The following is a 26,660-nucleotide window of genomic DNA, read 5'->3' on the forward strand; positions in this document are numbered from 1 at the left end:
TGAGCCTTTTCATTAGAGATAAAATTGTTTCATGCAGTAAAACAGTGTTACAAAGACGCGGATATGTTTCCAATGTTATGGTGTTATACTCAAATCAGCCAATGGAATAAATGAAGTGTATTCATTCGTACCTAGCCGCGGGAAATTTTATTTGAGTATTATTGGACACTTACAAAGGTCAAGTCAGGGTGAAAAGCTGGCTTATTCAGCTAACGCCGAAAAACGACAAGCGCAACACGACAAGGTAAGAGGGCCTGGGTTGTTTACCTTGGATTGTATTAAGTTTACATTCACGGACCTGTTTACATTAGACAGCCAAACAATGTATAGCATCGGTGGTTCAGTGGTAGAATGCTCGCCTGCCACGCGGGCGGCCCGGGTTCGATTCCCGGCCGATGCACGTTTTTTCCTGAGATTTTTATTTTCTGATTATTTAATGTTTCGGTAGTGCAATTATCATCCATAGTTATTAAACTCATAAACTATTATTTTGTATTACACTCTTACTAAGATATACAATTATTCATGATTCATAACAACGTCGAAGTAGAAGACAATGGTCACTGAAACGATTGTTAAGTGTATGATTAAATATTTCAGAGCATTAATGAGTTTTGTGAAGCTCATTGGATTAATAATTACTTTCGGATCAATAAGTGAGTGAGCAATTCAAAATTGCAACGACAGCAAAACTATGATACGCTTATTTCCAATTTTCCAATTAAGTATACAAACCATCAAAATGTATATCCCAAAATATCATTGACAAATTGCGAGAATATTTTTACTGCCATAGGATAAATCAAAGACCTATAAAAATACATTATTATACGTCTTTGGATAAATAATCGATTTATTAATGTAAGTAATATACAGATTTAGGATGAAGATCAGGTTAATGGGAAGTTTAAAATGCATATCCATTAAGAAAAATAATATGGTTATTCAGCACTGCGGAGAGGGATCGGAAAAGGTCACCTTTATTTAATGATGAAATTCAGTTTGGCTTACATGCATCACATGTATACATCGACGTTTCGTTGTAAAGCGTATTAAAACGTTGTATTCCCACTTTAAACAATAGTAGTCATCTTGTAGCAATTATGCATTGGCGAAATCGTGAAGAAGAAAATAAAAAATGAACCCCCTCCCACCTGTCATAAAAAGGCTTTGATACGCATCTCCAAATGTAGTCGAACTGTATGTCAACATGAGTGTACCTGTCACTTAGAACATTTCGCAACGATTTCAGTATCGTTTATCAATAACGATTAAACGCGCATGCACATACACTTGGAGACACTTCTAACGCATCACTTTTCAATCTTGAATATCTCAGTTACGAGTAAAGATATTGATTTAAAAAAAATTATACGATCATTTGACTACGTTCTATGCAAGCTCACGATAAAATCATTCATCCGGGACGATTGGACGCTTCAGCACGTGGGGTAGGTGTGGTTCTATATTTTTGCACGTGAACATGTTGAAACGCGATTAAATTCTAGTTTTATTTCAATTTAATTATTTTAGGTGGGTTCTTACATAAGGAAAATATAAAATTTATTTACAAAACAATATAGCTCGTATGAATATTCAGGAGCGCAATCGCGCACTTTACATTTTACAGGCTACCTTTCCCACTTGCTAAAGCGTCCGATCGTCACGGATGAATGATTTTATTGTTAGCTTGCACATATTGTAGTCAAATGATCACATGTGCAATTTTAAATAAAAATATTTACTCATTACTGAGATATGTAAGTTTTAAAAGTGTTGCGTTAGAAAAATCACCAAATGTAGTAAAAGGCGATATACATTTTATTCCAATTTAATTTCAATTTCATAATTCTAGGTAAGTTTTTACACAAGAACAACATAACATTAATTTAAGAAAAACATTATGGCTCGTATGAATGCAAGCCGGTCAGTTATTAAGACGTGTAAGTTTATGCGTTTTATTTTCACATTGTTATTATTTTACGTTGTACGAGTCTGCGAATTTGACTTTTAAAGTGACGTTTTTAATTTGTTAAGTTTTACATTTTGTTGTTTTTCAATTTCAATTAAAATTTCAGGAGTAATCAGATATGTGTTGAATTATTCTTGGTCCAAATTTCAACACAATCCGATCAAAAATACGGGAGCTATATTGATATGATTAAGTGATGCGTTAGAAGTGTCTCCAAGTGTATAGGTAATCCATAAACATTTCCTTTAGGTAGAACAACTTTGCTAAACCCTTCACGAAAAATGCCCGGGGAAAATATTTATAATTTAATATTTTGATTAATATTTGCATTAAGACCCAGTCTCACTATTATGCCGGTGATGAACCGGGGCTCCACCGGGGACGACCGAGATAAACCGGGGACAACTGGGGCTCCTCGGGGAAAGTATTAAACTGTTTAATACCTCCGGAATGGACCGGGAGTCACCGGGAAGGACCGGCAACGACCGGCGCGGCACCGGGAACAACCGGGACGGCACCGGGAACAACCATGACGGCACCGTAGCTCCACCGAAGCCCATACAGACCCCGGCAGAGCTACGGCAACGCCCCGGTTGTCGCCGGTGGTGCCCCGGTGAATGCCGGCAGAGTCCTGGTATAGCTACGGTACATCGGTAAACCGGCGCTCTGCCGGGACGCCAGCGGTATTCACCGGGGCTCCGCCTGTGCATTACCGGCGACGATCGGCGTTTAACAGGGGCGTTGCCGTAGCTCTGCCGGGGTCTGATGCCGGAATAGCCCCGGTATACACAGGCTCTGCCGGGACGCTGCCGGCTTTCACCGTGGCTCCAACTGGGCATTATAGCGACAACCGTGGCTCTGCCGGGGCTTCACCGGGATAAACCGTAGAATGTCCGCGGTTGACCGGGATACTGCCGGGTTGTTGACCGGCTTCAACCGGGGCGGCACCGTGAAATAGTGTGACCGCGTTAAAAAGTTTCTACGCATCATCCCGGTTCTCGCCGGTCGACCGGCGTTAGCAAACCGGGATGGGTCGGGGCTCTACCGGCAATAGTGAGACTTGGGCTTTATAATTCATAACTACACGACTTTATGGTGTTTTATAATTGTATTCGATTGACATTCTTATTTTAGAAAATAACGTAAAACTCGTCAACACGCCTTTTTAAATAGCATATGGGAAATTCCTACGGAAATTAAATCACGGTAAGTCTACCTGATTGATTAAAACGACATGGAAAGTACAGCGTAACTATATTTAGAATGAATTACGTATTCGTTTGCGAAAGGCAACAATGGTCGAAACAAAAGACTGCAAATTTTCAAAAAAATCTTATTTAACCAAGGACGATAATTATACATACGTACTTAACACTTTTAAAGATATGGTATACGAACAAATCTACGGTGCTCAATAATTGTCATAAGATTGATTAACAAAACATTTTACGTTAGAATGAAATAATTAAATTTTGGGTTGTTCGATTATAAGTACAGTTCTTTCAAGTAGCAATGGTTTACTGGCATGTATGCCGGCTTATACAATGGCCTAAACAATCAAAGCACGGGTTTCTAAAGAGAACGAAGCGAGGAATAATAAGCTATGATTCACTGCAACGTTTTTAGTCTGTAAGCCTTTCATCACATCCTGGTTACTATTTGTGTTATCGTACGGGCAATGTCTACATATAACAATTTAGTTATTAAAGCATCTTAGGGTCAATTATACGAATTTTCTATTTTAACTTAATTGGCCATTGTATTGAATGTTCAATTATAGTAGTCTCGGACTCGTACCTATACTCTCAGTTCACGCTCGCTATTCAATTTAAAACAATCTAGAGCTCTTCGTCCGGAGCGTTACTTTATTCAGAATTGCTTGACTTTAAAAACTAATTTTGCACAATAGGTTTCGTGAGCATTAGTATTAAGATGGAGTTACGAACGCGATCACGTTGCCAAACGACAAGGACACAAGTCAATATAAGAAACTATTAAAAGGTTTGTCCAGCATGGATAGGTCATTACTTTTGCAACACTATGATACGATATATACCGTTAATTTCTTATGAACGACACAAACAATGCGCTCGCCATGGTACTAAATAAAAGGGAATATGGTAATCCAAACTGACGACTCGACGGGCTGTACCGGTCTTTACGGACCCTTAAATTATATGCATATTTGAAAAAAAATGCATATGGAAAAAATTGTTATTTTAATAAACTTTTAGCATTGTGTGTGGCCTTAATCCAAATAACTAATGATGACGCACAAGCTTGGATTCTCGTAACTTGCAGAGCCTTTTGCTCAAAGGCCACGGAAAATTAAATTAACGACTGTAAAACTCCAGATGAGAATACAAGAAATATCACACGTACCTTGTTTATCAAAATGCTAAGCATACAAATTTCAGAATATGCGCACAGTTTCATCTCTCACTATTTAATTTACAAAATAACTCCACCAAAAGGTTAACGACTGCTAGTTTTGCAACGGTGGTCTGCAAGGAACGCCATAAATGATCCGCGTGAAAGGAGGGTTGGACGCCATCCAATTATGGGTATGTCACCTGAGCAATGTTCATATCTAAATTTAGATCGTAGTTGGAAAAACTTTTCATTGATGGAAACCCAACTAATAAAGGTGGTCGTGTTAACTCGCCATTGGATCTCACCCGGAATCCCAGAATGCTTTAGAAGCTTATTTTACAAAAATGAGTATATTGCCCGTCTCCATGCAGCAGTTGCAAATATATTTATGTCGCATTCTTTTCATTCGTTATTTAACCGTGGAACGTTCGATAGGCCAGTCGCATTTTTAAACCGAATTTGTGCATACGCAGGACAGTTAAATTGCTCACTATCGCTGAAAAAACAACAGAAATATAATTCATTACATCTGATTATCATTACATTGTGCGTCAAATCTGCAAGCATTGATATGGCATATACCGCGCACGTCGTGTTGTTAATCTGCCTTACGTTTACCCATCTCCTCGGACTATTGTGCGCACTGGCGGAAATGGTCCAGTACGAAATGGCGCGTTACAAACATGATCAGCGGTTGCTGGTTCCGGTATCCACGCTCCCGAACATAGGTATCTTCTTAAATTTTTATACAAAAAACAATTGCTTATTTGCATAATAAAACCAATGAATACATGTGCGAGACGCTGCGTAGTTTACTTAGAAAATATGTGCTAAAGACACTGTCTGAGTATCGCAATATTTATGGTTACAAAAAGTTACAAATTGTTTCTCTCACTCTATTAATTCATGCTGTCTTATTTTGTAGTGTATGGAACAATAGTCCCAGTATGTCGTTATGCAGGACTTGTGTTTCTTGTGATTGCAACTTGGAAATTGCCGTCGCTGTACCGCAAGAGGTGGGCTGTACCGACTCTCCCGATTAGCAGCGTGTGTCGGGAAACAGTTTTGTACGTGATTCCACTGTTCGTCGGCTGTAAGTGCGAAAGTGTTTTGTTTCCATAAAATGCATTTAACTGGTGCACCTGAACAAGTAAACGGTGCCCCTAAACAACTGGTACCCAACAGCTCCTACTGAAATCAATATGACAACCTACTATTTTAAAAGCTTACATAATTGTAATGACACCGAATGCTGAGGGCTACTAGTTAAACAATACGGATTTGCCCCCATCAAGTCATGTTGAGACACTTCACCTGCGTGTATTTTTGCGTTTGTGGAAGTGTTGACGAGTACAGCTGAGTGTCGATTGTTTTGTCGTTGTATTTATACTGTCGTAGTGACAAATACAGTTTCGTCAATAATACTTATTTGTTCAACATGTTTCTTTCAGGTGTCGCACTCGTCGCCCGCCTCATTGTTCTTCTGCTAAACTCGTCGTGTAAGGACTGCGTTCTGTATCACGTGACCATTGATGACGTCGTCCTGGCATTTTCCTGTTATTTCACATTGATTTCGATCTTCTTGTGGGTAGTTTACATGATTCTGATCATGTATAAGAAGATCCAGCGCTATGAACTAGAAGAGATGCAGGCTAATGCTGCCATCAAGGTTCCTGTTATTGTAACGAAACAGACCGGGTGCAAATGTGAAAGGTCTACCAAGTTTCAATACCCAGTTAAAGACAAAACTTTGCTTATCAGTGTGTGTGGCGTGTGATTTTAATGGACGAAAAAATGCATCGAATTAACGTAAGAACCCCCAGGAAAAAAATGTTTGTATTCAAGAATCACCATACTAGTGTGTGTCCAAAAGTATGATTCATGCCAAGACAGTAGCATTGTCCTCGTGAATTGTAGGTGCACTTTCGACGGTGTCGTAAATCGACAAAGTATCACGTGTCCTTCTTTTGACGGTAAAATAACGGTGTGGTAAATCGACAAAGTATCACGTGTCTTTCTTTCGACGGTAAAGTAGCATTGTGGTAAATTGACAAAGTATCACGTGTTCTTCTTTCTACGGTAAAGTAACATTGTGGTCAATCGACAAAGTATCACGTGTCCTTCTTTCGACGGTAAAGTAACGTTGGTGGTAAATCGACAAGGTATCACATGTCCTTCTTTCCACGGTTAAGTTACGGTGTGTTAAATCGACAAAGTATTACGTGTCCTTCTTTCGACGGTAAAGTATCATTTGTCCTTCTTTGGACGGTGTAGCCAAAAAAGTAGCTTGTCTTCCTTTTTCGACAGTGTAAAAGGATGTAGTTAATCAACAAATATAGCGTCTCTTTCTTTATCCGTTGTATAACGGTGAAATTAATCGACAAAGTATCATTCATACTTAACAAACAAAGGTAAATACATGATGTTAAGGGGTGCACTAGTTAACATGCAACATTAAAAACAATGGACAAAATTGTCAAAAAACCAGGCTTTCAATAAATTAAAGTCTGATAAAGGGAAACAACTACAACTCAAAATGTGCATTGCTACTGATCATCACAGAAAACCCCCCCTTGTTTAAAAATCAATCTATTTTTAGTCGTGGCGGCCTTGACCTTGGAGATATCTACGTAATTCTTTCGCGCGACACACCATATAATGATGGTAAACAAATGTGCCAAAAGATTCTCAAATCTGACAATAAATGACATAGTTATGGCCCGGATTAGCTCATGTATGGCCATTTTTGACCTTTGAACTCAAAGTGTGACCTTGACCTTGAAGATATCGACGTAATTCTTTCGCACGACACACCGTCCAATGATGGTTAAATGTGCCCAATGATTTAAAAATCTGACAGTGAACGACATAGTTATGGCCCTGACAAGCTTCCTTCAGAAAACCTGGTTGAAAATCACTGACGAAATATGTGAGAGGTGGTGGAAATTGAATTGAAACAAGATGTGTTTGTGAAACACTATGTCCCCCCCCCCCCCCTATATTTGACCTTTGACCTTGAAGGATGACCTTGATCATTCACCACTCAAAATGTGCAGCTCCATGAGATACACATGCATGCCAAATAATTAGTTGCTTTCCTCAATATTGCAAAAGTTATGGCAAATGTTAATGTTTGACCATTTTGACCCATATTTTTGAGCTTTAACCTTGAAGAATGACCTTGACCTTTCACCACTCAAACTGTGCAGCTGCATGAGATACAAATATGTGCCAAATATGAATATGCTATCTTCAATTTTGCAAAAGTTATGGCAAATGTTTAAATTTGACGCAAACCAACAAACAAACAGACCGGGCAAAAACAAGTCAAGTTCTAGTTACTTTGCTTGACAATTCTACAAAATATATAATTATGATATTATAGCATTTGTTGAATGTACTTTTGTAGTTTTGGAAATTAAATAACATAACATTTTAACTCTTCTTTGTATTTATTCATGTCTCAATAAAAGCTTCAAGTCTCTATAATCAACGAACATTTCGTAAAGTATTTTGTAAAATAAAGTTAACACCTAAACAAACAGTGTTCCTTATATCAATAGCCACAATTTCAACGCTAGAAGTGGTATGATTACATAGATTTTTGTAGATACAAAATACTCGTTTATATTTATTTGTGACCACAATAAAGTCCATGTTAATTTACTGCGTATATATCTATTGATACGACACACAAACACTAAAATGGTACCATGTTAAAACCATAATAAAAACGAGCATTTTGTATCCACAAACATCTTTTTTACCAGACCACATCAGGTGTTGAAATTTCGACAATTGTCATAAGGAACAATGATTTTTAATTGTTTAGCTTTATTTTACTTTATATTGTACGAAATTTTGAGTTGATTTTGAGTAGTAATGCTACTTTAATGTTGCCAATTGTTGCATTTTATAAACAATTTGTACACAATTAAAAATTCAAAATAATTATTTGACTTTCACAATAAAAACATCCATAAATATACATTCACCTCTGTCCATTGGCAACTGCTCCTTCTCAAGCACAAATAATAAAACAATGCTGGATAAATAAAAAGTTTCTAACGAAAATAATGAAAGAAGTGCTGTAAAAAAATGTAGCTACATGTAGTAAATAAAACTGAACTATTTATTGAACAAGAGATGTGTTTGTCAGAAACACAATGCCCCCCTTCTGCGCCACTTTGAAGCCATATCTTTGACCTTGAAGGATGACCTTGACCTTTCACCACTCAAAATGTGCAGCTCCATGAGATACACATGCATGCCAAATATCAAGTTGCTATCTTCAATATTGCAAAAGTTATGGGCGATGTTAAAGTTTTCGGACGGACGGGCAGACTGACTGACAAACAGTTCAACTGCTATAAGCCACCCTAACGGGGGCATAAAAATAAAACACGCAACAGTAAACAAATTGTTGACCTGATTTACTTCCTTATGTTTATGGACAGTGCTTGCTGTGTCTTTTCTGACATTAATACCAATATCGTAAATTTTGTTTAGGTAGACTTTTGTTTCAGTAAAGACTTTTGTTTACGTAAAGCCTTGTGTTTAACTTAAGTAAAGACTTTTGTTTAAGTAACGTCGTGTCCATAGGTCACAAATACCCACACATTCAGCTTTTGTCTAAAAAATCAACTTTGTAAAAAACAAGAGATGTGTTTATCAGAAACACAATGCCCCCTATTGCGCCACTTTGAATCCATATATTTGACCTTTGACCTTGAAGGATAACCTTGACCTTTCACCACTCAAAAAGTGCAGCTCCATGAAAAGTAAGTAAGAGATTGAATGGAGAAATGAAATTTTTATTTTTTTATTTTTTGACCTTTGACCTTGAAGGATGACCTTGACCTTTCACCACTCAAAATGTTCAGCTCCAGGAGATACACATGCATGCCAAATATCAAGTTGCTATCTTCAATATTTAAAAAGTTATGGCCAATGTTAAAGTTTTCGGACAGACGGAATATTTGACATTTGACCTTGAAGGAGGCCCTTGACCTTCACCTTTCACCACTCAAAATGTTCAGCTCAAGGAGATACACATGCATGCCAAATATCAAGTTGCCATCTTTGGCATCTTCAATAGTGAAAAAGTTATAGCCAATGTTAAAGTTTTTGGACGGAATGTTTGACTTTTGACCTTGAAGGATGACCTTGACCTTCACATTTCACCACTTAAAATGTTCAGCTCCAAGAGATACACATGCATGCCAAATATCAAGTTGCTTTCTTTAATGGTGAAAAAGTTATGGCTAATGTTAAAGTTTTTGGACGGACGGACAGACGCCATATATTAGACATTTGACCTTGAAGGATGACCTTGACCTTCTCCTTTCACCACTCAAAATGTGCAGCTCTATGAGATGCACATGCATGCCAAATATCAAGTTGCTATGTTAAATATTGAAAAAGTTATGACCATAAGTTTTCGGATGGACGGACAGACTGACATACTGACTGATGGACAGTTCAACTGCTATATGCCACCCTACCGGGGGCATAAAAAAACAAAAGATGTGTTCCTCAGAAACACAATGCCCCCTATTGCGCCGCTTTGAAATTATTATTTTTTGACCTTTGACCTTGAAGGATGACCTTGACCTTGAACTTCCACCACTCAAAATGTGCAGCTTCATGAGAACGCCGCTTTATTTATTTATTTTTTTTGACCTTTGACCTTGAAGGATGACCTTGACCTTGAACTTCCACCCCTCAAAATGTGCAGCTTCATGAGAACGCCACTTTTATTTATTTATTTTTGACCTTTGACCTTGAAGGATGACCTTGACCTTAAACTTCCACCACTAAAAATGTGCAGCTTCATGAGATACCCATGCATGCCATTATCAAGTTGCTATCTTCAATATTGAACAAGATGCGTTTGTGAAACACAATGTCCCCCTATATGACGTTTGACTTTGAAGGATGACCTTGACCTTGTGAAGGATGACCTTGACCTTTCAACACTCAAAATGTGCAGCTCCATGAGATACACATGCATGCCAAATATCAAGTTGCTATATTCAATATTGCAAAAGTATTCATAAAATAAGCGATTTAGGCCACATATATTTGACCTCTGACCTTGACATTTCACCACTCAAAATGTGCAGCTCCATGAGATGCACATGCATGCCAAATATCAAGTTGCTATCTTCAATATTGCAAAAGAATTTATAAAATAAGTGATTTGGGCCACATATATTTGACCTCTGACCTTGAAGGATGACCTTGACCTTTCACCACTCAAAATGTGCAGCTCCATGAGATACACATGCATGCCAAATATCAAGTTGCTATCTTCAATATTGCAAAAGTATTCATAAAAAAATATAAACTTGCTAGCTTCAATATTGCAGAAGTGACATTACATGAGCAATTTTGACCAATATATTTGACCTTGAAGGATGACCTTTACCTTGACCTTTCACAACTCAAAATGTGCAGCACCATGAGATACACATGCATGCCAAATATCAAGTTGCTTATCCAAATATTGCAAAAGTACTCATCAAATGAGCGATTTTGGCCACATATATTTGACCTCTGACCTTGAAGGATGACCTTGACCTTTCACCACTCAAAATGTGCAGCTCCATGAGATACACATGCATGCCAAATATCAAGTTGCTATCTTGAATATTGAAATATTGCAAAAGTGTACATTAAATAAGCAATTTTGACCCATATATTTGACCTTTGACCTTGAAGGATGACCTTGACCTTTACCTTTCACCACTCAAAATGTGCAGCTCCACGAGATACATATGCATGCCAAATATCAAGTTGCTATCTTCAATATTGCAAAAGTTATTGCAAATGTTAAAGTTGGCGCAAACCAACAGACCAACCAACAAACCAACAGACAGGGCAAAAACAATATGTCCCCCACTACTATAGTGGGGGACATAAAAAGTTATGGCCAATGTTAAAGTTTTCGGACGGACAGACCTCATATATTTGACCTTGAAGGATGACCTTCACCTTTCACCACTCAAAATGTTCAGCTCCATGAGATACACATGCATGCCAAACATCAAGTTGCTATCTTCAATAGTGCAAAAGTTATGGCCAATGTTAAAGTTTTTGGACGGACGGACAGACGCCATATATAAGACATTTGACCTTGAAGGATGACCTTAACCTTCACCATTCAAAATGTGCAGCTCTGTGAGATGCACATGCATGCCAAATATCAAGTTGCTATCTTCAATATTGAAAAAGTTATGGCCAATGTTAAAGTTTTCGAACTGACAGATGCCATATATTTGACATTTGACCTTGAAGGATGACCTTGACCTTCACCTCTCACCACTCAAAATGTTCAGCTCCATGAGATACACATGCTTGCCAAATATCAAGTTGCCATCTTCAATAGTGCAAAAGTTATGGCCAATGTTAAAGTTTTTGGACGGACGGACAAACGCCATATATTAGACATTTGACCTTGAAGGATGACCTAGACCTTCACCTTTCACCACTCAAAATGTGCAGCTCCGTGAGATGCACATGCATGCCAAATATCAAGTTGCTTTCTTCAATATTGAAAAAGTTATGGCCAATGTGAAAGTTTTCGGACGGAAAGACGCCATATATTTGACATTTGACCTTGAAGGATGACCTTGACCTTTCACCACTCAAAATGTTCAGTTCCATGAGATACACATGCATGCCAAATATCAAGTCGCTATCTTCAATAGTGCAAAAGTTATGGCCAATGTTAAAGTTTTTGGACGGACAGACAGACGCCATATATTAGACATTTGACCTTGAAGGATGACCTTGACCTTCACCTTTCACCACTCAAAATGTGCAGCTCCGTGAGATGCACATGCATGCCAAATATCAAGTTGCTATCTTCAATATTGAAAAGGTTATGGCCATTAAAGTTTTCGGACAGACAGACTGACATACACACATACTGACACACTGACGGACAGTTCAACTGCTATATGCCACCCTACCGGGGGCATAAAAATAATTTGATCTAACTATGGAGATGCTCAAGTGCACATGCTGTTTAACAAGTTTGTAAAGTTTCAGCTCTCTAGAAGCAATACTTTGGATTTCGCGCAACAAAATTTGAAAGTTTTTTTTTAACAGGACCATTAAGATGACAGGTTGTGCAAACAATTATCTAACTAAAATATGTATGTAACATCTCATGCTGGTTAACATGTTTGTATAGTTTCATGGACACATGCTAAAAAGTAGTTTGTGCATAATAAGGATCATAACTCAAGTTTTTTACGAAAAATCCCCCAAAATTGGAGCGGAGCAGGTTCATATGCTCAGTTGCATTATCCAAATTTTTAGTAAAGTACAACTTAAATTACAAATTTTTTTTGTTTAATTTAAAAAGGGACCTAACTCTGGTTAATGTGAAAATACCTTAAACAAAATGCTGGATGTGTGCATGATCACACCCTGGTTATTATGTTTGCAAAGATTCATACCAGTGGCTTCAGAGGTTTTTGTGTAACATGCAACACACATAATTGGGACAGGACGGAAGAAAAAGGGCAAATCTATTATTTTAAAAACACTACTTAAAAGACAGCTATTTATTGTATTTATTATACATTGCACTGAAAATTAATGACCAACAGTTCTGCTTTACAAGTGAAACAACAAGAATATATCAATTGTACTTCGGTTCAACACATCTTTGGCCATTACTTACCATTACTGTATTAATATGTTTAAAGATATTATTTTAATTAAATGATAACAAAACTAAAGTTTTATGCACACATAAAAAATGATCTAAATAATACCAACACTCTTTCACTTAAGATAGAATTTATGCCATATGCATATTTATGCCCTTTAATTAATAATGGAAAATGTGGAAATTACACACATACACAACAATTGTTACCACACAATGTATAATTTTCTTCACTAAAGAATATAAGCACACAACAGAGAATAAAAAAGTGTAAATCATTAACATTTACAAGAAATTCCAACACCAATCAATACAATCGAATCCAGTTAAACAATGTCTAAAACATAAGCCATGATTTAGGCAGATGAGAAACAAGAGATTGCCAAGCAATATGGTCCCCTACCGGCTCCACCATTATCAGAAATTCCACCATTGTCAGAATTGTATATATATATATATATATATATATATATATATATTTGTTGCCATAACAACCACAATTTTTGACATAGAAACAAAAGAAAATGATGTGCATAATGTCCATATTGCCATCTATCCATGTTTCAAGTTTCATGAAAAAATATGAAGAATTTTTAAAGTTATCGCAGGATCCAGCAAAACACCATTGTCAGCAGTATTTCTAGTCTATTTGTTGCCATAGCAACCAGAATTTTTGACATAGGAACAAAATGAAATGACGTGCATAATGTCCATATTGCCATCTATCTATTTTTCAAGTTTAATAAAAAACAAGGCTATTGTCAAGCAATATGGTCCCCTACCGGCTCCACCATTGTCAGAAATTCCACCATTTTCAGAATTATTTTTTTTGGTTGCCATAGCAACCACAATTTTTGACGTAGGAGCAAAATGAAATGACGTGCATTATGTCCATATTGCCATCTATGCATGTTTCAAGTTTAATGAAAAAATATGAAGAACTTTTAAAAGTTATTGCAGGATCCAGAAAACCACTATTTTCAGCAGTATTTCTAGTCTATTTGTTGCCATAGCAACCAGAATTTTTTATGTAGGAACAAAATGAAGTGACGTGCATAATGTCAATGTTGCCATCTATCCATGTTTAAAGTTTCATGAAAAAATATGAAGAACTTTTAAAGTTATCGCAGGATCCAGAAAAGTGTGACAGACAGACTGACAGACGGAGCGCAAACCATAAGTCCCCTCCGGTGAAACCAGTAGGGGACAATAAAATATAAATAAATACATCAGGGCATATTAAGTTTTTACATTTTATAAGCAGAACCCTTTACTGATCGCTTCTCGACCCACAATAGTCAATATCTATAAATTATACAATCTATTAAATACTTTTAGTCAACTTTTTAAGAATAAGTAACTGAACAGAAATCAATTATAACATTTGTAACAATTTTGACCTTTACCTACTGAACCCAAAATCAACAAGATGTGTTTGTGAAACACTATGTCACCATATATTTGACCTTTGCACTTGAAGAATTACCTTGACCTTTCACCACACAAAATGTGCAGCTACATGAGATACATGTACACATGCATGCAAAATATCAAGTGGCTATCTTCAAAATTGCAAAAGAGTACATAAAATGAGTGAATTTGACCTTTGACCTTGAAGGATGACCTTGACCTTTCACCACTCAAAATGTGCAGCTCCATGAGATACACAGGCATGCCAAATATGAAGTTGCTATCTTCAATATTGCAAAAGTTATGGCAAAATGTTAAAGTGTGAGCAAACAAACAAACAAACAAACCAACAGACAGGGAAAAAACAATATGTCCCCCACTATAATGGTGGTGGGGACATAAAAAGGTTCTTGTATTCAATACAGTCAAATCAGCAAATGAAAGCTCTTGAATTATTAATTCTCAAAATAATGAGCAGAAACTTAATTTTACACATGTGGCCCAGTCACCCATTTAAGCCTGATCTTTGTAAGACCTACTGAAACCAAAATCCATATTGGCACATGTATTGATTATAAAGAAACCAATCAACATGTGAAATATGAAAGCTCTACAATTAAGTATAGTTAGAAATGCAACATAACAATGATTGACATCAGTCAGACTGACTGACAAACACAATATGCCCCCACCCTAAGCAATTGGTGAGATACAATAAATAAGGGTTAGTCATTTCACTACTGTGAGTATGTGACCCTATTTAAATGATTTATTCTAATAATTAATTGAAACCTCACAAAATATATATGACTTACACTTTATAAAATTGATTTATATATTTGATGAACTTCATAAATAAAAAAAATCATCTCTAACACATTCAACAAACTATTACATTGTATTTATTTAAAATACTTAAAAATTTGTCATTGGTATTTCAAACAAGAGCACCGCATAACGGGTGCCACGCTCAGCTGCGAAAGCTTGTGAGAACATTTTTTTTTAGAGGTCACAGTGACCTTGACCTTTGACCTTGTGACCCAAAATGGGTGTGGCGTGTAGAACTCATTAAGGTGCATCTACATATGAAGTTTCAAAGTTGTAGGCGGAAGCACATTGATTTTAGAGGCAATGTTAAGGTTTTTGTTAAAAGGTTTTATATTAGAGGTCACAGTGACCTTGACCTTTGACCTAGTGACCCAAAAATGGGTGTGGCATGTAGAACTCATCAAGGTGCATCTACATATGAAGTTTCAAAGTTGTAGGTGTAAGCACTTTGATTTTAGAGGCAATGTTAAGGTTTTTGTTAAAGTTTTATATTAGAGGTCACAGCAGGTTTTTTTTTTATCTGATTTTGGGAAAATGGCCTGGCCTTTTTTTAGGGGAAAAAAATTGCATGAAATGCCGGATTTTGGGGGGAAAAATCACGCGAAACGCCGGTTTTTGGGGGAAATAAGGAAAGTCTTAAATAATCAATTCAACATACAGGCTTTTTCCGCCCTATGCCACGGGTCCGAAATTCGGCCCCATTCCCAATGCAAATCTGGTTGTTTTTTTCCCAATTGAAAAAAAAAATCCCAATTCAAAAAAAAAAATTTTTTTTTTTTTACCCTTAAAATTTATAAGTTTACCTAATCTGGTGTAGAAAATAGAAAGTATTGCATAATTAAATTATCTGCAGTTTTTTTTCCTTCTTTGGGACCTGCCGAAAATCGGCCCTTTCCCCTCTGATTCTTTTCCCCTCAGCTGGTAAATTTGCCCCTAGATTTCATTTTCCCCCAAAAAAAAAAAAAAAAAAAAAAAAAATTAACTTTTTATAAATAAGTTAACCTGATCCACTGTAGAAACTAGAAAAATATTGCATAATAAAATTATCTGTTGCCTTGAATTTGTTTTAAAAACAGTAAAATATGTTAAATTGATTATTTTAGACTTCCTTATTTTCCCCAAAATCCGGCTTTTCGCAGATTTTTTCCCCCAAAATTCAACATTTCGCGCGATTTTTTTCCCCTCAAAAAAGGCCAGGCCCTTTCCCCAAAATCAGATGAAAAACCCTGAATTCTGTTGCCTTGAATTTGTTTTAAAAACTGTATAATATGTTAATGATTATTTAAGAATTTCCTTATTTTCCTCAAAATCCGGCGCTTCGCTTGATTTTTTTCACCTCAAAAAAGGCCAAGCCTTTTCCCCAAATTCAGATTAAAAAACCTGCACTTATCACACATGTTCATAATATTTTGTAAAATATTAATAATAAGTTATCCAAATAGTCGTTATTTACCAGTTTACGGCTTCTTTGAAATATAAGAAACACTATTTACATGCGATAATTTTTCCCAATTGAGCCAATTTTGCGATTAATTTTTTTCCCAAAATGGGGGTTTTCACGACGCGAAATTCCCAAAATTCCAGTGTGGCGTTTTCCCAAAATGGAGCGGAAAAAGCCTGACATATTTTGCCATTTTTAAAACAAATTCAAGGCAACAGATAATTTAATCATGCTGTATGTTATATTTTCTACACTGGATCAGGTTAACCTATGTATTTAAAGTTTAAAAAAAAAAATTGTTTTTTTTTTTAGGGGAAAAAAATGAAGTCTAGGGGAAAATTTACCTGCTGAGGGGAAAAAAAATCCTAGGGGAAAGGGCCGATTTTTCGGGGGTCCCAAAGAAGGAAAAAAAGCCCTGCACAGTGACCTTGACCTTTGACCTAGTGACCCAAAAATGGGTGTGGCATGTAGAACTCATCAAGGTGCAACTACATATGAAGTTTCAAAGTTGTAGGTGGAAGCACTTTGATTTTAGAGCCTATGTTAAAGTTTGATATAAGAGGCACAGTGACCTTGACCTTTGACCTAGTGACCCAAAAATGGGTGTGGCGTGTAGAACTCATCAAGGTGCATTTACATATGAAGTTTCAAAGTTGTAGGTGGAAGCACTTTGATTTTAGAGCCAATTTTAAGTTTTAAGCACGACGCCTACGTCGGACGAGCTGGCTATGACAATAGCTTGGATTTTCTCCGAAAACAGCCTCGCTAAAAATGACAATTTCTGGGATATGTTTATAGGTGAATTTCTGACTTTGCAAAAATCTAAGAACTTTGCATCACTTGTTTTCAAATGTGTTTGTAATTTTGGTCCGCAATAAGATCGGAAGGAGAGAGGAAGTCACTTACAAGAGGTGAGTCCTGTTTATATGCCAATTAATTAGTAAGTCCTTTGTAATGAAGTGATAGTACACAGATTTGTGGAACTGTATGACAAGAGAATGTGCATAGTATGTAATATAATTTATGTAATTAAACTATTTTGCTAAGTTTTCAACAAAGCTCCAATATATCTCCGTGGTAAATATATCTCACATATATCTAATTTACATTGTATTCTAATGTACAGTGGCTGAAAATAGGTTTTACACGAAAGGTGATAATAAGAACCCCATTTGAGAAAAATCTAAAACAACAAACACTTATTGTCTACAGCAAAAAAGATGTAATAAATACTCTTACAAGTTTAACCACTAAAACACATTAAGTCAAAATAGAAGGGATCTATCCACAAGGTATGACTACCTGTGCTACACAGTAGAGGGTCCGCACTTTAAGCCATACATTTGCAACTATGTCTATACATATGCCTGATTGTACATCAAGTACCACAACTTTTTGTGAAATGCAGATGGCTGCCCCCAGAGTTCTGTCCCATAGGTACATGTATGGTGAATCAGCCTTCCACGCTGAGCTCAAAGTTCTCAATGTCCTCCAGCTCTGAATTCATCTTTTCTGCCCATTCATTCAGCTTTGACTCCTAAACACAGGGAAAAAAAAAACAAGAGCTGTCACCATAGGATGACTTATGCCCCCTATAAACGCTTGATAGAAGTTATGAGCTTTTTTTAGTACCTAAACGCTGATTTCGAAACCTAAACGCGGACCCTAAGTTCAAGGTGAAGGTCACAGGGGTCAAAATTTGTGTGCGTATGGAAAGGCCTTGTCCATATACACATGCATACAAAATATGAAGGTTATATCTCAAGGGACATAGAAGTTATGAGCATTTTTCAAAACCTAAACGCATATTTCGAAACCTAAACGCAGACCCTAACTTCAAGGTCAAGGTCACAGGGGTCAAAATTTTTGTGCGTATGGAAAGGCCTTGTCCATAAACACATGCATACCAAATATAAAGGTTATATCTCAAGGGATATAGAAGTTATGAGCATTTTTCAAAACCTAAACGCATATTTCGAAACCTAAACGCGGACCCTAACTTCAAGGTCAAGGTCACAGGGGTAGAAAAATTTGTGCGTATGGAAAGGCCTTGTCCATGTACACATGCATACCAAATATGAAGGTTATATCTCAAGGGACATAGAAGTTATGAGCATTTTTCGAAACCTAAACGCAGATTTCCAAACCTAAACGCAGACCCTAAGTTCAAGGTCAAGGTCACAGGGGTAAAAATTTGTGTGCATATGGAAAGGCCTTGTCCATGTACACATGCATGCCAAATATGAAGGTTATATCTCAAGGGACATTGAAGTTATGAGAATTTTTGAAACCTAAACGCAGATTTCGAAATCTAAACGCGGACCCTAAGTTCAAGGTCAAGGTCGCAGGGGTAAAAATTTGTGTGCGTATGGAAGGCTTTGTCCATATTATACACATGCATACCAAATATGAAGGTTATATCTCAAGGGACATTAAAGTTATGAGAATTTTTGAAACCTAAACGCAGATTTCGAAATCTAAACGCGGACCCTTAGTTCAAGGTCAAGGTCACAGGGGTAAAAATTTGTGAGCGTATGAAAAGGCCTTGTCCATATTATACACATGCATACCAAATATGAAGGTTATATCTCAAGGGACATAGAAGTTATGAGCATTTTTCTAAACCTAAACGCAAAGTATGACAGAAAGACAGACAGACGGACAGTCCGATCACTATATGCCCCCTTTTCTTAGATAGGGGGCATTAAATGAGATTCAACTGAATTCTTGCATGATGACTACTTAATAGTATTTGAAACATGTCCATCATTTCCTCTAGCCAAACAATTGTGGGTGATCATGTATGGCCACCTTGGCTTCATTGTATTGAAAATGACAAAACATAGTTACACATTTTGTTAGATTTTATTACTGTGACATGGTGGAAATCTTTAAATAGCTGCATCTATAAGCAAGCATCAATTGGAAAATTAAGAGAGCAATATCTTGTTCAATTTAATTCATTGTTTACAATATGAAATAACAAATAAATAGACTTATGGTATGTAAAACCATTTTCTATCAATTTAATTATTACAATTACAGTTTAAAGAAATATACGCCTTATCATTTATTTTTTTAGAAAAAAAAAGTTCTAGCATTTATTGATCTAGCCTGATGCCTGCTTTCAGCATGATGAGACCATTGTCAATTATTTAACAAGCTGGTGACATGTTTGTTGTTTTGCCTTCAGCGTCATCTTGATCTTTGTCCATGGAGGGACACACTTTTTTCACATTGTGATTTTTCTGTTAAATAATTTAAATGGAATGATGAAGCTACATTTTACAGAAGCTGTTTTGATGCCAAAGTTAACCTTTTACCTGTGTGTGACCTTGACCTTTGGGCAGAAAGATGGTTTATACACCTAAACGGGTTTTACATGCAGTCTCAAAATGGACATTTATGGTAAGTTTTTTAAAATTGCATAATAAACAAGGGACTAAATTGTCTGATAAAGGACACCTACAACTCAAAATGTGCATTGCTACTGATTGTTCATCACAGTTACTCCCCTTGTTTCAATATCTATTTTTAGTCGTGGCAACCTTGACCTTGGAGATATCTACGTAATTATTTCGTGCGAAACACCGTCCAATGATGGTAAACGAATATGCCAAATGATTTTAAAATCTGACAATAAATGACATAGTTATGGCCCAGACAAGCTCATTTATGGCCATTTTTGACCTTTGAACTCAAAGTGTGACCTTGACCTTGGAGATATCGACGTAATTCTTTCGTGCCACACACCGTCCATTGATGGTGAACAAATGTGCCAATTGATTATAAAATCTGACAATGACCAACATAGTTATGGCCCAAACAAGCTTGTTCCACCCGCCCGCATTCGCCAATCTAATAACCATTTTTTTTCCTTCGGAAAACCTGGTTAATAATGAACAAACAATTCTGACAAGCTATTTTTTGGGCCAAATTTGACCTTTGTTGTTTAAGTTTGACCTTCGACATTGAGGTTGGGAGATAGAATTTAAATGCTACACATTCACTTAGAGCTTGTCATGGCTGGACATGACTATTTTTTTTACTGAATGAGCTTTTTTTTTAGCCAAAATTGACCCTCGACCTCTTAATGTGACCTTGACATTTGGGGTAGTGATAATGTTGTTACATGCAACACATCATCTCATGATGGTCATTTCTGTTAAGTTATTTTTATAATTGCATCATTAATGAGAGAAAACGTTGCAGTCCATACAAGCCATTTATGGCCGAATTTCACATTTGACCTCTAATTGTGACTTTACAGACAGGGTCAGATGTGTTAATCATGATAAATCAAATGTGTTCTCATGATGGTGAACATTCATTGTAAGTAAGTTTAAAATTGCACTATTATTGACAATGTTATAGTCCATACAAGTTTGGACCAATGCACGCACATACATATACACTCAATTGTGACTGAGAAATCAAGCTTTTGGAAATCCAGCTCGATAAAAATGTTAAAGCATTTACAATGTATTTAGGAGCATCACGCATCTCTTTAACAGTAACTGTTCTAGGACTTTTCTGATTGTGAATGTAACTTGTCATTTTGCATATCATGTTTTTTTAAGTGTCAGATGTTTTAGATAAAAGTCTATCTGTAAGTATATGTACTTACTGATCTTTTGGGGTGATGGTCATACTTCTTTTTGCTCTTCTTGTACATCTTATCCACAGATTTGTTCAGCTCTAAACATTCTGAACAGAACATGGTACAGAGTTTAATACAATTCAAATTGTCAATCAGCATGTAAGCTGGATTAATTGTGATCCTGCAGTGAGGCAAGTTTAGACTCATGATTTGAAAAAAAAGTAGTGGACCACAATATGATGTTGCAAAACAATAATGAATCTCTCAAAACTTTAATAGATTATTTTTCCTAATAATTTTCAAAAATTGACCCAGACTCAGAGCTCCAGATAAGAGGCGTATCTGCGTATTTACGCAAAAATAAAAAAATAAAACACATTAAAAATCGGCCCAGTACGTAAAAAAACGCAATACAAATCTTTGTACGTATTTTAAATAGATTAAAGTGCGTAACCGGTTTAAACAATAATCCTGTTGAGTTTTAAGTGTAAATTAACCATTGAATCAAAAGTAAGGCAACCAAATAAGCTTCTAATTAAAATGGCGGACCATCATGTTTGTGGATTAAACGAGAGCTGTCAGAGGACAGCGCGCTCGACTATTCGAGTGCTTGACAGTATAACGTAAGCCATCATAGGGAAATTGTTCATATTCAATAATTTATTAAACGATCTTTCAAAAATAAAAAGAGGAAAAAAATAAAAAATAAATTTGGGGGGGGGGGGGGGGGGTAGGGGGGGTGAGAGGGGTAATAATGTGGGGTGTGGTAATTTATTAGATGATGTTTTAAAAAAAATGAGGGGGGGGATGAGGGCATGAGAGGGGGGTATAATGTGGGGTGTGGTAATTTATTAGATGATGTTTAAAAAAATAGTGTTTTTTTGGAGGGGGGGGGGGTTGGGGGGGGTAGGGGGTGAGAGGGGGGTATAATGTGGGGGGTGGTAATTTATTAGATGATGTTGTTTTTTTTTTACTTGGGGGGGGGGGTGAGGTTGGGGGGGGGGGGATTCTGGTAGGGGCGTGGGGTATTGTTTGGGTGGAATCCGTTGTGGTATTCAGGTAAGTGTTGTTTTGTCATAGTAATAATAAAATGTGATCATAAATAAGAAGTTATGGCATTTTAAGCAACATGTTCAATTATCTTAGTGTAAAAAGGGCCATAATTATGTCAAAATGCTTGATGCAGTGGTCTGCCTCTTGTTTATAGGTTGGGGTCATGTTGGTAAACAAGTGTGCAACATATAAAACCCATATGTTGAAGGATATAGGAAATATTTGTGGTAGTACGCAAACTTTAACATAGATAAATCAATAATATGCATATTCTAGGTATAAAAGGGGCAATAATTATGACAAAATGCTTGATAGAGTTGTCTGCTCTTGTTTATGGGTTGGGGTGATTTTGGTAAACAAGTATGCAAAATATAAAAGCAATATGTCAAGGAACAATGAAAATAAATGGGGTAGTACAAAAACTTTAATATTTGCTGCATATTCTAAGTGGAAAAGGGGCCATAATTATGACAAAATGCTTGATAGAGTTGTCTGCTCTTGTTTATAGGTTGGGGTCTGATGCTGATGTTGGTAAACAAGTATGCAAAATATGAAAGCAATATGTCAAGGGACGAAGAAAATAATTGGGGTAGTACGAAAACTTGAACATTTGCACGCTAACGCAGACGCTAATGCAGACGGTCACGCCGACGCCGGGATGAGTAGGATAGCTCCACTATATATATAATATATATATAATAGTCGAGCTAAAAAGGGATTTTTAAGCAACCAGCGGCTCCTGTGGGAACATTTTTAAAGAAAGTCTGTTCATATCGTCCTTGTAAATTCATTCTTTTTGCATTTAATAATATAAATAACCAATAATAATATTTCTAGATTAAACACGCCATTTACTGTGTCAGTTTTCTATGAAAATGAAAAATACCCCAAAAAATTCCTAAATACCCTTTATGGCTGAAACAAAGGAGTAAAATACGCTTTAAGAATAATATCACGGGGTGAAATACCCTTTAGACTAAATCCTTATCTGGAGCTCTGCCCAGACTTATTGAAGATGGACCAACAACACCGCCAACTTTGGTTGAAGTCTTATTATTAACAAAGACTTTAAGAAAATAATCAACAGAATAATACAAACTTTTATTATATACCTATTTAATGCTTTTAACAAAATACAGGGTGTATCAATCGTTGAAATAAAAAATCCTGTATTACCCTACTCGCTGTTTCCAATTCCGTATTACCATACTAGCCGGACTACTTCTACCCATTTAATGACGTCACATTACACGCATCGAAAATAAAATATATTTTATATTACGAAATATATTACGTAGCAAATCTTGTGACGTCATTTCTGTGACAAAACACAATAGTTTTATCTAAACTCTGTAATGACATGTCGGATGTGGTGCTTTTTAGCAGCAAACTATGTGTTAAAAACGTATTTTGGAGTGTGTATCATGCATAAATGTATATTTCGATAGAAAAACAATAAAATAGTGTGGTTTAAACTAAGTTTCGATAAAGACATGGAAGATAGAAGTGGAAGTGCATATCGTTTAAATGTTTTTGTTATTAACATCGGATTAAAGTTGTCAACTTAATTGTTATAAAAATTGGATTAACCATGGCATTGAGGTAAGCGTGTCGAAAACCTGTGTTTCCCGGTTCGAATAATTACACGTTAACTTACATAAACTGTATTCATACGCCTCTTAAATAAACTAAAGCGTACTGTTTTAGTCATTGTTTTATCAGTTTTATTAAAGTACATGTAAAAAATACATTTGTTAACTGTTTTCGTTAGTTGTTGTATATAATAAAAGGAACATTACGCTAGTCAATTGTTCCAAGAGTTTGTATTACCCTATTATCACTCTTAGCTATTTCTCATCACACTCGAGGCTCTGCCTCTCGTGTGATACGTCATCACACAAGCCACTCGAGTGATACAAACTCTTGGAACAATTGACTAGCGTAATATTTCATATATATTGGAGCGTTTAATACAGCTACGCTATAATCGGTCTCTTTTTTGTCTTGCTCCCTAACTTCTTAATGTTCTTTACAAATCCAAGAGTTTGAGGTCAACAGCGAGTGTAAACTGTGAAATTGTCCTTTTACTGAAGACTCAGTCTCTTTTAAAATATGCAAAATCCAATTCAGTTATGCGTCTTTAACAAATTATGTTACATGTAGTCCATAAAAGTGGTTCTGAACAACAACTTTTGAACTAATGCTATAGATCAAATACAATAAAAATATGACAACATCGTAATAAGTTCTGCATAACAGGACTTGTGAAACAAGAAGGCCAAGATGGCCCTAATTTGCTCACCTGAGAGGAGTCGGTTCATTTAATCTTTACCAAACGTCAAACTTGACCTAGATATTGTCCAGACAAACATCCTGGTCAAGTTTCATCCTTATTGAACCAATACTCTGGCATATGGAGTGATTTTATTGTTGTATGATTTGACCTGGTGACCTATATTTTGAGTTCACCCCCCTTACCAAACATCAAACTTTGCTTACAAAAATAAATATTATGACCAAGATTCATAAAATCTGAAACAAAATTGTGACCTCTAGAGTGTTTACAAGGATTTTGTATAATATGAAAATTTGGACAATCTAATGGCAATAATTATGGCATTAATTATGTGATTTATATAAAACCAATCTTTTCACCAAGGTTCATGATGATTGGGCAAAAAATGTGACTTCTAGAGTGTTCACAAGCTTTTTTTACTATATAAATATAAGAAAACTTCCCCCCCCCCCCCCCAGCAGCCATGTTATTCAACTGACCGGAACCATTTTCCAACTCAACTCTCATATCAAGGAAACAAATGTTCTGACCAAATTTCATGAATATTGGGCAAAAAATGTGACTTCTAGAGTGTTTACATGTTTTCACTATATACATACAGAGAAAAATGCCCCGCCCACTGGCGGCCATGTTTATTCACTGATCTGGACCATTTTCGAACTCGTCCGAGATATCAATTTAACCAATGTTTTGACCAACTTTCATGACAATTGGGCAAAAATTGTGACTTCTAGAGTGTTTACAAGGTTTCTCTATAACCAAATAAGGAAAACTGCCCCCATCCCCCCCCCTGGCAGCCATGTTATTCAACTGACCGGAACCATTTTCGAACTCAACTCTCATATCAAGAAAACAAATGTTCTGACCAAATTTCATGAAAATTGGGCCAAAAATGTGACTTCTAGTGTTCACATGTTTTCACTATATACATATAGAGAAAAATGCCCCGCCCACTGGTGGCCATGTTTTTTCACCAATATGGACCATTTTCAAACTCGTCCGAGATATCAATAAAACCAATGTTTTGACCAACTTTCATGACGATTGGGCAAAAATTGTGACTTCTAGAGTGTTTACAAGGTTTTTCTAAAGCCGAATAAGGAAAACTGTCCCCCCCCCCCCTGGCAGCCATGTTATTCAACTGACTGGAACCATTTTCGAACTCAACTCTCATATCAAGGAAACAAATGTTCTGACCAAATTTCATGTAAATTGGGCCAAAAATGTGACTTCTAGAGTGTTCACACGTTTTCACTATATACATATAGAGAAAAATGCCCCGCCCACTGGCGACCATGTTTTTTTTCACCGATCTGGACCATTTTCGAACTTGTCCGAGATATCAATAAAACCAATGTTTTGACCAACTTTCATGATGATTGGGCAAAAATTGTGACTTCTAGAGTGTTTACAAGGTTTCTCTAAAGCCAAAAAGGAAAACTGCCATGCCCACTGGCGGCCATGTTTTTCAACACACTGGAACCACTTTTGAACCCAACCAACATATCATTAAGACAAACATTTTGACAAAGTTACATGAAGATTGGGCATGAAATGTGACCTACAGTGTTTACAAGTTTTCTCTTTTTTTTTTACCTTTTGACCTAGTTTTTGACCCGGCACGACCCAGTTTTGAACTCGACCGAGATTTCATTGGGACAAAGCTTCTGACCAAGTTTCATATAGATCGGACAATAAATGTGGCCTCTAGAGTGTTTACTAACAAATGTGGACGGACAGACGGACAAACGACAGACAAAGACAGGTCACAAAAGCTCACCTGAGCAATCAGGTGAGCTAAAACGACAACAACAAAACATTCAAAATTACAGCACGCATAAAACAAGAGCTGTGCTTGTGAAACACAATGCCCCCTATTGCGCAGCTTTGAAGCCATATATTTGACCTTTGACCTTGACCTTTAACCACTCAAAATGTGCAGCTCCATGAGATACACATGCATGCCAAATATCAAGTTGCTATTTTCAATATCACAAAAGTTAT

The 26,660-nt window shown here is 36.5% G+C and overlaps 1 protein-coding gene, 1 long non-coding RNA gene and 1 other non-coding gene across 4 annotated transcripts in view; 1 reads left to right on the forward strand and 2 right to left on the reverse strand.

Annotated features, from left to right (window-relative positions):
* The first annotated feature begins 329 nt into the window (after positions 1 to 329).
* Positions 330 to 400, forward strand: Trnag-gcc (transfer RNA glycine (anticodon GCC)). Its single transcript has one exon. It is a non-coding gene; the product is annotated as a tRNA-Gly (tRNA).
* Positions 401 to 4,914: 4,514 nt separating this feature from the next.
* The window catches only part of LOC127871843 (uncharacterized), a 39,410-nt gene continuing 17,664 nt past the window's right edge, over positions 4,915 to 26,660 (reverse strand). Inside the window, exons 3-4 of one of the 2 annotated variants that reach the window (XM_052415092.1) lie at positions 21,335 to 21,414; positions 4,915 to 5,436 (exon numbers count right to left, since the gene is read on the reverse strand). In XM_052415092.1, coding sequence (XP_052271052.1) covers positions 5,299 to 5,436; positions 21,335 to 21,414 — 218 coding nt within the window. In that variant the 3' untranslated portion in view covers positions 4,915 to 5,298. Of the gene's footprint in view, positions 5,437 to 16,892; positions 18,245 to 21,334; positions 21,415 to 26,660 lie in introns of those variants that run through there. The other variant, XM_052415093.1, reaches the window with a different exon arrangement.
* On the reverse strand, positions 6,658 to 15,917 carry LOC127871874 (uncharacterized). Its single transcript, XR_008045589.1, has 2 exons — positions 10,568 to 15,917; positions 6,658 to 10,434 (listed from the first exon to the last, which is right to left on the reverse strand). It is a non-coding gene; the product is annotated as an uncharacterized LOC127871874 (long non-coding RNA).

Source organism: Dreissena polymorpha, chromosome 3 (genome assembly GCF_020536995.1).
Source record: "Dreissena polymorpha isolate Duluth1 chromosome 3, UMN_Dpol_1.0, whole genome shotgun sequence".
Classification (NCBI taxonomy): domain Eukaryota; kingdom Metazoa; phylum Mollusca; class Bivalvia; order Myida; family Dreissenidae; genus Dreissena; species Dreissena polymorpha.